The 15,043-nt window shown below is 38.5% G+C and overlaps 1 protein-coding gene across 3 annotated transcripts in view; it reads left to right on the top strand.

Moving 5' to 3' along the window:
• Positions 1–15,043, top strand: part of macrod2 (mono-ADP ribosylhydrolase 2) — a 436,267-nt gene that overhangs the window by 396,073 nt on the left and 25,151 nt on the right. For 2 of the 3 annotated variants that reach the window (XM_079472325.1, XM_079472324.1), the window contains 2 exons: positions 8,354–8,398; positions 11,271–11,312. In XM_079472325.1, the coding sequence (XP_079328451.1) occupies positions 8,354–8,398; positions 11,271–11,312 (87 nt within the window). Of the gene's footprint in view, positions 1–8,353; positions 8,399–11,270; positions 11,313–14,453; positions 14,499–15,043 lie in introns of all 3 variants that reach the window. The other variant, XM_079472323.1, reaches the window with a different exon arrangement.

Below are 15,043 nucleotides of genomic sequence, written 5' to 3'. Positions count from 1 at the left end.
TGTAAACACCTTTTGAAAAGGCACAAAATATACATTTATAAAACCGAGCCAAATAAAAAAATTAAGTTGAAACCAGTCACTCGAAATGTTTGAGTTGAGCTCTGACTTTTAACAGCGTACATTCACATTCGCTTTTATCCAAGTGCATTCAAGCTATACATTTTATCATCAATTTGCAAGCTTTGCTTTTAAATCTAAGCATATATTTACATACATAGTGTAAGAAAATAATTCAAATCTGGGCTAAAACCAATCATCTTAACACAGAAAGAGTTTGAGTGTTCAGGTTAATATTGCTGAAGTCAGATATGGTTTTATTATTAAAATGCGGGTCAGAGAAGCAGACACAAGCAGTGATTAATAAACGGAAAGACTGGTCTGATAGGGTCAGGGGTCAGCGATGCTGAGACAGGGCCATCTGCAGTAATTGCAACCCTTTTGAGATTAGCATGTTTTACCGTCATTAGACCATCTTCCTTTTTTCCCTTCTCTCTCCTAAATTGTAGATTTCCTCACTTCGAATAGCATGTTGATGTAATCAAAGCAGTTGTTTCTCTCCGGGTCTTAGACGAGGTTTAAATTGCCTTGTTCTGTGATGGTATTTGTCTTTAATGTGAGAATCATTATGAGTTCCATACGGAGTTATTATCTGTAGTGAAGGGTCTGTCACACTGTTAAACAAGCAGCATCGCTTTGGGTTTTCTTGGTTATCTCATTAGCATGTTTCTCTGTTTATTAGATATTGATCGACGCAGGAGGAGACCATTCCAGAAGAGTGAAATTATCATGAGGATGGTATATTGGGGCGAATCGTTGTGAAGTGAGATTTGAAGTGCTTTTTAGATGGAGAGAGAGAGAGACAATAGAACCGAATTAACTCTGCTGGTGTCCCTGATAGCGCCGGTTGTAAAATGTGCGAAAATAACAAGGGCCTGACAGCTCGATCCCAACACCTCATCGTCATCATCATCGCCATGGGAACCAGCGTGCCAAGAGCAGTGGAAGAGACGTGCTCATTTAAACTGAGCTTTAAAGCCACACTTGTGTCTGGCGCCATTGCTATTCTCTGGCTCTTCTCTCTGGCACGCCGCATACATTTTCTCTCACCCTCTCTCACTCATGTGTTCACACAAGTCCTCGTCTGTTTTTGCATCCATACGACTGGAAAAAAATGTCATTGTCCCGCTTGCTAAACTAGAGACAGCTTATTGTGCTGTCACTTAGCGAAACAATTTGGCCACATGTTTTTGTTGTAAATTTTGTGTACACGCGTTAGGATGTGCGTGTTCTCGTAATCTCTTCATGTGCCACTTTTTAAGTGTGTGACAAATAGCGAATAGAATGCAATGGTGGCATTTGCATATGGGAAATTGTGTCATCAGTGTATTCCTCCCAACCAGCTGTCAGATTCACAGAAAAAGCGGCTGCAGAAATGAGAAAATATTCCCAAGTGACAGCAAATAACGGATTCTGAAAACTCTGCTACGTGTTGTGAATACTTGCTTGAAGAGTTCTGAATGTAAGGAGGTTTGCTTAATACTTGTGATTGAAGAAGTTTGGGACACAGTCCAAGATCACAACCTCAGAAATGGTGCGACCGACACGGCTCTTTTTTGGAGAGCACGTTTGGAAAGCAAGCTCAAAAAGTTACTGAGAAGATAGCAATTTGGATTATATAAGTATAATATTCCAGCTCGTAATACCCATGCTTTTGCAGATTTTCAGACTTTCAGAACAATGTGAGGGAGTGCATATATGTTGTTGCTTGGTTTCTACTCATCCACAGATCTTAATATGGCTGGAAAGAAATATAAATAATTAAGCATCACTCTTACATTGCATTGTCAAAGTTTTATTTAAGTCTTACATTTCTTTTGTTAGTTAAGAACTTACAGCTTGATCGAAAGTTTGTTTATAACTAGCATAGCATGTTTATAATTAGCTTCATTCTTTTATTCCTGTCTGGATCTTTCTTATATTGTTTGGCTAGTATAGAAAGGTACTGGTCAGAGGAAGTTGTTCATCTTTGACAAATGACTCGAGGTATGTATGGTAGATATTGTCCTTCAGCTGTGCATCAACAAAACACTTTTCAACATTAAAGACGCAATGTCCATTTCAGAACAGGAAGTGGCCAACGAGGATCATCCATCACATTACATTTCTGTGTTTATGTCAGGCGGACAGTGGCACATCCAGCTTGTAATGAACAAGGTTAAATATATTTTCTGCCTGCACTTTTAATGTTTTTTGATGGTCTGGTCTTTTCGCCACCTCGGTTACCTTGGGTGAGAATGAGAAACACACAACGTCTTGTTTTACAATTCCATACTTTTTCTACACTGTCCCTCATCCAATCAATTCTAAAGTACATTCTTAATGTTCCTCACATACTGTACTGTAGTTCCTCTACATACTATTTTGAAGAGTTTTCTATTGTCACCACCTGTACAATCTTAAATGGATAGCTGTCATGAACTACTCCCCCTCTAGTGTTTCCAAAACGGTATACATGTCCTTGTTCTGTTGAACACAAAGAAAGATATTCGGAAGAATGTTAGCAACTGACTTTTCTTTGACACCATTGTCCACAGTAGAAAAAAATTAAAATGGTGGTCAATGATTCCCCAGAACTTTTCCTTAAATTCCTCAAACAACATTTTTTTCAAATAATTGTTCCATCTCCCCTCTCTAATGGTTTCTGTAAATTCTGTAACATTTTCCTGTAAACGTTTAACCCAAATCTAAACAAAATGCACAAAAATCAATGAATAGCACATTAGCAGAGGGCTGACAATAGAACATTGCTAAACATTAATATGATCTGTTTGTTCCTGAAGCACCACTTTTAAACTTGTGTCCTTTCCACTCAACTGGCTTCTGTGCACTCTGTGGCCGCTTTCTAGTACAGTCCCGACAACCCAAAGCTGTTCCTCCACCGCAGACAAACTTTTGCTTAGAAGAGAGAGATCTCTTTGAAGTCCTGTCAGTTTCTGAGACAGCGCGGCCGCCCTGTCAACAGCGCTTAGCGGTGAAGCCATCCCCAGAATCCTGCTGTTATCTTCCCTCATGGGCCGCAATGCCCAGCGGTACAGTCTCAGGTCCGTTATGTGGGAGTTAGCAGGTTCGTGTCTATGAGGGGATTCTAGAGAATGTCTAGTGTTTATGTAACAGGGAATAGTGCTCATCACTGCCTGCTCTCCCTGGCGCAGCCATTTATGAGTCAGTGAAGGGATCGTGCTTGAATGCTGTTGTTGAAGAATACGTTTTTCAGAGAAAAAATCAAGTGGGTGAAAGCTGTGAAATGGTGTGGCATCAATCACACTAGCATTGTGTTTTAAAGAAGCAAATTAGATGTTTTTTTAAATATTTAAATGTCTTTTACTGATGTGATAAAAATGTTAAACATTATTTCAGTAATTCACATAATACATGGTGTGAGGAAGGCGGGACGAGAGCCGTGACGCGGGGCCGGTGGCGTGAGTGATAAGATGCGGGACCGGTGCGCGCACAGCTGCTTGCACTTATCACTCACGCCACCGGCCCCGCGTCACGGCTCTCGTCCCGCCTTCCTCACCACAATACACAATAATACCAATGATGGTATTTCACTGAGCGAGCGAGTGAGTGAGCGCAAAGTAGCAAACATTTTTATCATATCAGTAAAAGACACTGAAACGTTTAAATAAAAAAAAACCAAATTTAAAAAGGATTTTTGTAAAATGAATTCTTACCACTCTCTCCGTCACTCACTCATGGTCCAGCACCCACATCCATATTTACATGGTGTTCTCAAACAACCGCTCCCCCCCCGCTATCTTTAATGGAGGCTTTCCTCTCCCAGTGTTACAGTTCAGGAAAGCCTATCATTTGTAAAAGCGGGTGTTTGTAGTGAAACGATGGTCACCCACTGGAAGTCAACGGGTCCTCCTGGACCCCTGATAGAGTTGAAAATGAAGGCTGTGCATGCAACGTCGTCAGTCTCCAGGGATCGAACGCTGAATGTGTTACGGTGCATTAATATCATCAACATTTTTGAAGTGCCACCGTGTATGGGGCTTTACACGGTTAGGGGTAAAACCATTACGCTTCACATGAGGTGCCGGCAGCGGTTTGGCTCCGTGTTCATTTCACGAAATGATATCGCTAAACTAAACAGCTTCTTTTTTTACATCCCAAAAATGTTAGGATAGCATCCGAAGAGAAGCTTGGATAGGATTTTTTACCCTGTCAACATTTATATCTGTATTAAATCAGATTGTTTGCAAGGTGGTCAAACTTCATCTATGCAGCATTAGATATCTTTAAATAGGAATCATTTTTGTCTTCAACCTGGAATATTAATCCATTAGCAAAAAGGATGAGGACATTTGTCGCACTCCAGCGCTTTCATTTATTGATTAAAGCAATTGATTGGTTTGGGAGGCCCTGAAACGGATTAAAATGCTTTTAGACACAAACAGATTGAAAGGCAGCGTGTTCCAGCACCCTCTCTGGCCCCCAGAGGCACATGTCTGGCTCTCCTTAAGGTGCAGATAGAGAGGGTGTCTGCGCGCGTGCGGTCCATCTGGTCAGTGGAATTAAAATGGTTTCTGGTCAGCTTGCTTACACTTGTCTTGTGTCTCCATTTTGATGTCTATTGTTGTAGCTCACATAATCACTGCAACATTTGTTTGAAAGAAAACAATAAAACAAAGCAACTTTTCTAATAAAACTTTGTTTTTACAGACTATTGAAAGTATAGGCTAAAAGTATAAAAGTTTCAACACTTTATATTGTATTGTATTTGTTAACATTAGTTGCATGGGCTTACACAAACTAACAATGAGCAATGTCGTTTTTATCATTTATTAATATTTGCTAATGTTAGTTAATACCAGAACAATTAACAAATATTAACAGATACAACATTTTATTAGTAAATGCCGACGCAAAGGTGCAGTTTGTATTTTTTGGAGGATCTTTTGATAGAAATTAAATATAATAACTATGGCATACTATCTACATACACCGCGGGTCCCCTTGCAAGGAATTCACCATGTTATTTCTTAGGTAGCCCTTAACACACAAATTGCCATACAGAGCGTGTTCGCAACGTTATCAACTTCAGCAAAGAAGCACACACATAACCGCATGTTAATCCTGTCGGCTGCCATACTGCTTCGAAAACCATTGGTTGCCATTCACAACCTCACTATAGGCCCCTATAGACCCAAATCAAAATTTTGCTCATATGTGACACGGATCGTATGACCGTGTAAACAGGAAAAAAACGCATGCATACGGATAATAAATCAGATTTAAATCAGATATGTGCTAATGTGACTGTCGTGTAAACAGGCAAAATGGATATTCACCTGTCAATGCGAGTCGTACATCATTAATGCCTTTCACACAGAGATGATCCCTGAAAATTGCCGTACAGTTAGTTGCCATAAAAAATAGATTTAAGTGAGATCGCCAGTTTTTCGAAAACACAAAAGTAATATTCATAAATAGTTAAATCATGCACCAAACATAAACTCAAGAAAATAGTGCTGTCTGCTTGAATGCCGTTTTAAAGTTTGAAACTCCTCAAAATCTAAATTCATCACAATATCAAAATGATCTACATAAAAATACAAATCGCCTCAATAGACGTGATCGTTCAGCAACCTTTAACAATTTGCTCTTCAACATTGAGTTTCTCTGCAGACAACCGCTTAACTTTTAATAGGATAAACACTTGGCAGAGCATTTACCACTTGTTTTCCTTTATAAAAACATTGTTAACAACATAAGCATGATGGACATACACAGACCTAAGTGAATATGTATGGTCTTTGAAATAGCATGTGCAGTCTGCTTTATTGACAGGTTTTTTGTCGGGTCTGCAAGAGCTTATTCCAATAATCTAAATAATAAAAAACTTTCTCAAACTTTGAAACAACCCGTCATTTTTACGGAGGACTCTACCGAGCAAATGCTGAATATTTATGAACACTCTTACCTTTCTGTAAACAAAGTGAATTACACGGCCTCCCTTACAATCACCTGCGGTCTCCACCATAATGCCCAATGCAACAAGCACAAATATGTTGCATTCTGCATTTAGCATAAATTAAAGTGCAAAAAGCACACGGCAGCATAGCACAGCAAAACATTAACATCATTGTGATATTGTATAATCAGCTGGCTACATTTCTGCATGGAGGGCGCTTGTTCTTTACTGAAGGTTGTCCAAAGGTTCGACTCCTTAACCAGCATTACTAAGCAGGTTAAGATGTCACTGCTTTCTCGCTCTGTTCTAGATAAATGCGGAGTGTTATGTTATTCCCTGTTAAACAAAAGAGAAACACGGCCCCAGAATCAGGAGTCTTTCTCTTGTGAACAGATGACAGGAGCGCTTCATCAAAGCGGGAGTTTTTGCTACAGGCTGAATTTGTGTGTGCGTGCACGAGTGATGTTGTGTCTGTCTGTGAGGGTGACGTGCTGATGAGGCCTGCTAGAGGCAGAAGAAGCCTAATAACAAAGCTATTTTTGAAGTCGACGTGAATTGCCGTTCGTAACCCATCTTGTGATACATTTCTGAGTGGACGAGATATTCAGTGAGGGAACAATTGGAATGTCTACAAGTCAGTTCTGATAAAGAAAAATCTTAGCTTGTCTCAAAGCCACATTTGGACATTTCTTTGTCAAATATTTTGTATATTGGCGAGTCTGGAAGAACTGAACCAATTAGGAGTTAGCGGTGTATGAATTGGAACTTGTTTGGTTTGTGGTAATAGCTACCAGTCGTCAGGGATGGCTAACAAGCTGTAACCTGCCAGGGAAAAGCCTTGGCTGCGGTTGCTGGGCTTCAGATCCAGTAGGTTTGGCATCACGCAAGATGAGAATTAAACCGAAAGAAAGAGAGAATTCAGAGGACATATTGACTTTTTGGCAGGAATTCTAAGCTGAGAGTGTGAAAAACAACAGAGTTAAAAGAAGAGCGCACTGGAGACACAACAGAGTTAAACAGAGCAGTAAACCTGCACAGGAGAGAAGATAGTGAACAAGAGAATAGAGGAGTTGATAAAAAGAGCTGAAGCACTGAAGGAATGCTGATCTCTGCATATTTGCTGTAGCTGGCAGACTGTGAAAGGTCTAAAATACTCGCCTACTTGTTCTACAGTAGTTCCTACCTACTGCAGCTCTAATCCAACAGTACTTCAAAAAGAGTCTTGCATCCTATAGACCACGACAACGTGGACAGGTTGTGAAACATGCTTTCGGCTTTGTAAAACCGTGAAGAAAACGATGCAAGTGTGAGACACAATGCAAAATTGGCCATTTTGTTTGCAAATACTAAGATTTTAGATCGGTGGTTTGCACAGAACTCTCATGGTTATATTTGAAGAGTTCATTTGCAATATACTATTTATTTGCAATATAATATGTAATATCATTTGGGTTATTTTGATTAAGTAATAATAAGTCTAATATATAACTAGCTAACACAATAAAACACAATGAAACATGATAACAAAACTAAAAGCATGATTTTTGAAATTTAAGTGTTTTTGCAAATAAAATCTTCATTTACTGTATGCTTTCTGCAGGTCTTTTATGTTAAAGGGATAGTTCACCACAATATTAAACTATGTATGCGAGTATGTATGACTTTATTTATTCTGCAAAACACAAATGAAAATATTTTGAAAAATGTTGGTAAAAGAAAGCCATTGTTTTTTTCAATACCAATTATTTTTCTGTTCATTTCATTTATTTGGAATAAAACTAACATATTTTTCTACTCTACCTCAACTTTTATATAATTCAATGCCTTTGTATGCTAAACCAATTTTATTCTTTCTTCACCACAAAAGCAGTTGAGCAACACTGCTCTTAACCAACTAACCCCAGTTAAATCTCAATACCTCTCGAAATGCTGAATTTAATTGCAGCATGGATAATATCAAACAGCACGATTGTCTTTCCACAGATGACTGTTTGATAGCAGCTTGAACTCAAATAATACATCAATCCGGATCAAACAGACTGTGTGCTGTCTGCTTGTCTCTGCTCAGCTCACATTAGAGCTAACTGCCTGCGGCACTCAGCAAACCACATATTTTCAATCCTTAGAGAAACCTTGGATTAAATGTAAAAATCAATGATTGTTCTGCCTCTGTTTCCTGTTCAGCTCCAGACTTAGGTCTCGGAGAGGGGCACTGCTGCAAAGATGTTATTGTATTCCTGCTTTGCTAAATTCTAGTTACGGCGCTAATAAGGACGAGCTCACGGAAATCCATGCTCGTCTGGCTGGTTTTTTGATTGTCAGGTTTGCCTTTGTGGCTTTTGACCTTTCTGTTCTCTCTCCTATCTCACACAGATAATGACGGCCATGAGGAGGAGGAAGATGCTAAAATGGAGGATGGTGAGTGACGTTTTTTGCTAAAGCTGTATTCACATTTGCATACGAGACAGAAAATTATCACGTCCAATATCCCGGGGCCAGATGAAATATAATCCGCAGCATCTATATCGCAATATCGGCCCTTGATGAATCAAGCTTTTTGTTGCGAATGGCAGCTCTGCAATTGGCTGTAAACAAGAAAACAAGAGTTTGTGTTTACTTAGCGTATCCCTGAAACAGGAATCTGCTTTTGATCATTTGAATGGGATGAAGGATACGGGATGATGCACTTTGCTTCCTAATTTAATCTTTCGGTACCATATTTAGATTGAAACTAATGAAAAACTAAAAGGACCTTGTCCTTCAGGCACTCACACAATGAAACATTATTAATTTGTAATGCAGTTTGTCTTGCGTGCTCTCAGCAGGTCTCGGTACGAAACGTCTTTTAACGCTGGTCCATTCAAATGCAGATTTGCACATCTTCTTTGTTGACTTCCAAACAAACAGATTACATGTATTTCATCTGGATGCCTCCTTAGCTGTACGTTCACGCAGGGACAGAATGTGGTAAAGGTGTTTCATTTAGACTGATTCGTGTTTTCCAGATGAGCTAAATACACGGTGGCAGGTACAGCATTACAAATGCTTTAGGGCTAAGCTAATTCTCAGCGATAGGCTTTAAATCCAGTTTACACACACATGCACACAGTTCCAAATCTGCTAAACCACTGTCAAAGAGACAGCTGAGCATCTTAGTACTGCAATCTAATCTGGGTTTATCTCTGGATTTAGACTGGACTACAAACCTAGTAGGGTTGTCATGATACCATAAACATATCTTATGCCAGCTGTAGTATCTTAATACTAAGTAGCATCGCGATGCTGTGCCATGTTCATAATTGAAATCAACAAAATAAGCCAACAGTTCCTTAAAGGGATAGTTCACCCAAAAAGTAAAATTATGTTATGAATTACTTACGTTCTAGTTGTTCCAAACCTGTATAAATGTCTTTGTTTGGTTGAACACAGAGAAAAATATTTGAACGAATGCTTGTAACCTAACAGTTCTTGTGCCTAATTGATCACCATAGTAGGAAAGATTACAATGGCAGAACGGTACGAACTGTTATAAAGTCATTTTTCCTACTATGGTATGCAATGGGGTCCAAGAACTGTTTGGTTTCAAGCATTCTTCCAAATATATTTTATTCATTATAAATGAATTTATACAGATTTGAAACATTTTGAAGGTGAGTCAATTATATCATTTTTATGTTTGAGTGAACTATCCCTTTAATACACAGATCTAAATGAAGCATTTTGTATTTACTATAGTAAACCGTATTATACTGTACACTACAATATGTTGTAGTATTAACTATAATTGGATAAATTGTAGCAAATAACATTTAGTAAAGTTTGCTGTAGTAAATAGTCAAATACACATTTTTCATGCGGGAACTAATTAATATACAACAAATTTCATTTATACAGCAATGTTTGTGAAGAGAAATGTTAGGCTTACTTTGTGGCAGCATTTCTTCCTGAATCGTTCGACCAGTTCATTTAAAATGGCGGATTGTTATCTTGTTTGAGTCGTTCAAAACACGGATTCATTTAGGAGAGAAGCACCTGCAGATGTAAGTGTTCAAATTATCATTTATGCGCATATGCAACATTGCTTACTGGTTTGGTCCAGTTACAAAAGATTTTTCATAGTTTCTTTTGACAAATTTGAGCTGTTGAGCTGAAAGGATGAATTCCGATCAAACATCTCTCTAGCAGTTAGAGTCCACTGAATTATAAGATTGACATAATAAGGCGAGCATTGATGGTGTGTAGACATTTCGGGTGATGGAAAATATAGACAGTGATATTAAAAACAAATGAAAAATAAAGTCTTGTAAGACTAGAGAACATTATGACTTCTTACTACTGATGTGAGAGAAGTTCACAGGACCGTAGCTGTCAGCTAATACGGCCATCAAAACCAGACTCTGTCTCTGCTTCAGGGTTTTTCAACAGCGTTGAGATTTTCACAGGCACATTATAAAACATTACATTTGAAGGGCTTCGAGCAGTGTCTAAAAGCCCACCGAGCTACTGTAAAAGCCTTTGTGTGGTTCTGTTTGCTTCTGCACAAAACCAGGGACACCGGTCACCTCTTTTGTGGTCGCTGTTACACCTCATTGTAAACGTCGGATCAGGACGACCCGACATGGCAACACCTATCAGGATTCTATCTTATTCACAACGCATCAAGCACCACGTTTTCTTTCTTTCGCTCCCTCACTTTTCCTGCCCCAGCAGTTTCGGCTAGCTTAGCGTCAGTTTCATTCAGTGAATATGTGACTGGCAGCCAAGCCCTGGCCTTTAGCACTGCTTCACTTAGCCAGGGCTCTGATTCTCTCTCTTTTTCCCTTGATCCAATTCAGAGTCTCATATGGTTGATATTCTTACATGGAATCGAGGCTTTCCCTCCCTCATCCCCCTGTTTTAGCTCTCCCTCTCTCTATCAATCAATCCCTCTCTCTCCTTTTACGTTTTCTTGCTCTCTTTCACCAAAATCCCTTACGTTACACTTTCACGGGGCCCATTTTTTATCAGAAGGCACACAAAAGCTTCTGTTGATGCAGAATCACCTGGTGCATGAATATGCGCTCCAGCAGGAGCTATAACACAATACCGGGATATTCCTCAGCTCATTTCACCTTTATAAGACTTCACCGTGCCAAATCTGTGCCTTGTATTACCCACAGTAGTTTGTCCTGGTATTTACATGTATGTAGAGACTGGTTGTTGCTCTTTTCAGCTCCGAAATCTTTTTAAGTTTATTAATTAGAGTTTGTAGATTAAAGACTTTTGACATCTGTATGCTTTTGTTTGACAGATAACACACCGACGGAGGGTGGAGAAGAAATTGAACCTGCAGGTATGAGAAAATCTTCAGCTGTGTGTGTGTGCTCGTGTTTGTCTTTGTCTAGGCCGTTAAAGTTTCATCGGCCTACATGAGGCTTTCAGTTGAACCATCAGAGTCAATATTACCCAGAATTCCCTTCTTCTTAGCATTGCTGAGGGAAAATGAGAGCGATATGGAGTCTCTTTGGGTTATTCTTTCAGGGTGTGGAAACCTGTTTAAGGACCCATTAGCTTACAGATTCTGCCATTTCAGCCTCTTGGCTTATGCAGCACTGAAACAATTACTCGCTCCTCAATAAGATGGACCAGAGATAATTAGATTCGTACACTGGAGGACTATACCAGACTATTAACACCACAATTTCTCCATTTGTCTTAAAGCTGCGAGGTTGGAGGTGGTACGTTTTCTTTCTGTCTTTAATATTATAGCAGCTAGGACTGATGTCTGGGGAAATTTCCAGTTGGCTGATATCGCTCTTCAGTGTTCAACACATAGTAATATGGTCAGTAAAATGATACAACAGCACATATTTTGACCTTCTAACCAACAAACTACATACTGAAAGATGTATCGTATTCAAAAGGGAAAAAGAAGATACATTTAATTGAAGATGCAGTATATTAATTTATGTAGTAAATTATAAAAAGAAGATGTATTGTTGTATTAGGCCAATTTTATATGTTTAATTAAATGAAAATTAAATATTCATAATAGAATAGATTAATTCATGTCAATAAATAATTAATGTTATATATATATATATCAATAGCCGGAAAAAAATTAAGAGACTATTTAAAAATTATTTTCAGTTTTCATAATTTAGTTTTTCTATTTATAGGTATGTGTTTAGGTAAAATGTTCATTTTTGTATCATTCTTGGAACTATTAACACATTTTCAAAGAAATTCAAATAAAAATATTGTTTGTTTATATTTATTTGGAGAAAACAAAACTAGAGAAAGAGGTCAAAATACCAGAAAATATCTTTGTTTTTTCAGACCTCGATACGGCAAAAAAAAACATATTTACTTTATAGCAATACAAAAGTAGTATTTGTTCATTTACAAATATGCATTTGTAACACTAGACTGTAATGGTCTCAATACATCTAGAAATGCTGATTAAATAAAAATGTATCTCAATTTTTTCAGTGGCTGTATCTCATATATATATATATATAAACTACATTAAAATACTTAATAGATTTTATTAGGTAAAAAATATGCTTATATTTTCCATAAGTTACAAATATTGGTACAAAAATGACTTTTTAGTTCGACTGATGCTATGTTTCCCATGAAACTTTATTGTAAGGATTTCTAAATCTCCTCGTAAAAAAACAGGGACGACAATTGAAATATAACAACAATTCTTAATCCATGAAGACTCTACACTTTCTATTGTATTTGGACTCCTGACCTCATTTTGAGAGGATGAAACAAACATCTCCCGCTTAAGTGAAAACAAGCCACAACAGCATTTGTTATGAGTCTGCCTTTGACAAAAGTGAAGAGCAGAAGAAAGAGTGTTAAAGCGCTGCAGTCTCTGATTTCTCAACAGGTGTTATCCATAGCCGTCGTCCTCTAGCACTGTTGTTAACATCAAATGCGGTAGCTCTAACACCGTGTCGCTCCAAGAACAAAGTACGCCGGTGCATTAAATATGTTTTTGAAATCATTTGTATTGATTTACGGAAAGTGAGCTTTGCATGCAAATTACTTTACCGCCAAAGCTCCCGGCTGTGGATCTCCTACTGGATTCTCTGCGAATGCACCGGCCCAACTTTGTTTTTCATACACGCAGGAAGTTGATATACAGCCGTGGTGGGATATTGCTTTGTATTACACATTCAGTACTCTCCCTGAGGGGATGCTCTGTAACTGAGGTTAGAGCACAGGGGCTTTTAGCCAGCCTGCTAATGACAGAGAAACATTAGTGGTGTTCTCCCTAAAGCAGCGCTTCATACATTCACATGCTCAGGGGAGAACTGGCCCCAAAAGCACTGATCTGGAACTATCCGTGTTCCTCAGCGGTTACCTGCGAGAAGAGTAAAGGAAAATGATACCTTATTCCGGATCAGTTCCCACTTGCCCGCCTTTATGGTCTTGCCTGGTGTTTCTCAGAGCAAAACATTTGTGAATCTCAGTGGTTTTTCTGAGTCAGGCAGGGGATTGTTTGAAGGATATTGAAGGAACAGTTCACCAAAATATGAAAAGTCTGTCATCAGTTTGAAACCTATATCACTTCTGGACATAGAAGTGCAAGATAATAAATAATATGAAAATGTATCATTCCCTATACAATTTCATTGAATGGAGACCACAGCGATCATACAAGATTTTCTATAAATAATAACAAAAATGTAATTGTTTTTCGCTGAAATGTCACTTTAACTACAGCAGACATGTTAGACACAGTACCAGTTGGCAAAGACACACCGTCCCATAACCACAAAAACCTATGGCAATCCATTTGGTTTGACCTATCAGTGCCGGGTTGTGCCCTGAGACAGCTGTCGAGATGCTTGGGTGGAGAGACTGGACTTCTTCACGGAGTTCCGGGAGATAAAGTGATTTGTGATCTAATCCACATAAAATCGGTACAAGGGGGGATCGGTGTGCAGAGAAATGAGAGGGATTGTTCACAGAACCGGGCTGAGCGTGTTAGCAGAGGAGAGAAGCCCCTGGATGGCTTTTCAAATGGCCTGTCAGGCGAGTGTGTGTTTAGTGTGTGTATTGGGTGGCATTTCAGAGATTAAGGGGTGACAGGTTAGATGGGCGAATCAGGATGCGAAGCATCAGGTCGGGCTGTTAACTGTGTGCTCAGCAGATGTAGTAGGCAGAGGGGCATGTTTAGAGAGAGAGAGAGAGAGAGAGAGAGAGAGAGAGAGAGAGAGCAAGTCTGTGTGGGGGGAATAGGAAAGCGATATCAACCATCATGTATCACAAAACTGCTTATTACACATATCATTATTAATGGCTTAAGATAAATTATTCCTAATGTCAATTCATGAATTGCTGTTTTAAGGCTTATATTTTCTTATATTTTATATTTTTTTATATATTTATCATATATATTTCATAATTATCAAAACTGTATTTCATATGAATGTTTTTGTTATATCCTGAAATACACTTTGTTTTCCTCTCACAGGTATCATGTGTGGTCTTGGGCATGTGCTTTACGGTTTTGTTTTTGGTAAATAAATTCACTAACCTTTGAAAATAACATTGTTGCACAATAGGTAACATAGTTGAGGAACCATAATAGGTTGTTGCAATCGCATGGTTTAACTCAAAGTACCTATGTTAAACGACCTGAACAACCACCAGGTATTCCCAAATTTCTGGCAAACCGCACTTGTAATAAACACTAGCTTCCGTTAAAAGAACGAGGCCTTTTTAAATGGATTAAGTGAAAAATCTTGCGTTAACCATTTCTTCCTCATAGAAGTCCAAACGCACCAAAACAACAACCATGGAAAACCACAATAAATACATTTGTTTATCACCGATATTTATCAAACATAAACCTGATAACAGAAACGTTTCATGATCTCTGTTTGTTGCTGCCTTGAGCCACGTTAAGGGCTTTCTTTATTATGAACTTTTATGAAGAACAAGCTATTCTTATCCCTGGAATAAGTGTTTGTTCTTTTACAGAAGCAAGCGTTTATTACAATTAAGGTTTGATGGAAATTTGGTTTTACGTGGTCATTGTTTCGGGACGTTTCATTACAATGG

This window comes from Barbatula barbatula (assembly GCF_947034865.1).
Source record: "Barbatula barbatula genome assembly, chromosome: 14".
NCBI lineage: Eukaryota > Metazoa > Chordata > Actinopteri > Cypriniformes > Nemacheilidae > Barbatula > Barbatula barbatula.
This window is presented reverse-complemented; position numbering and strand designations above follow the sequence as displayed.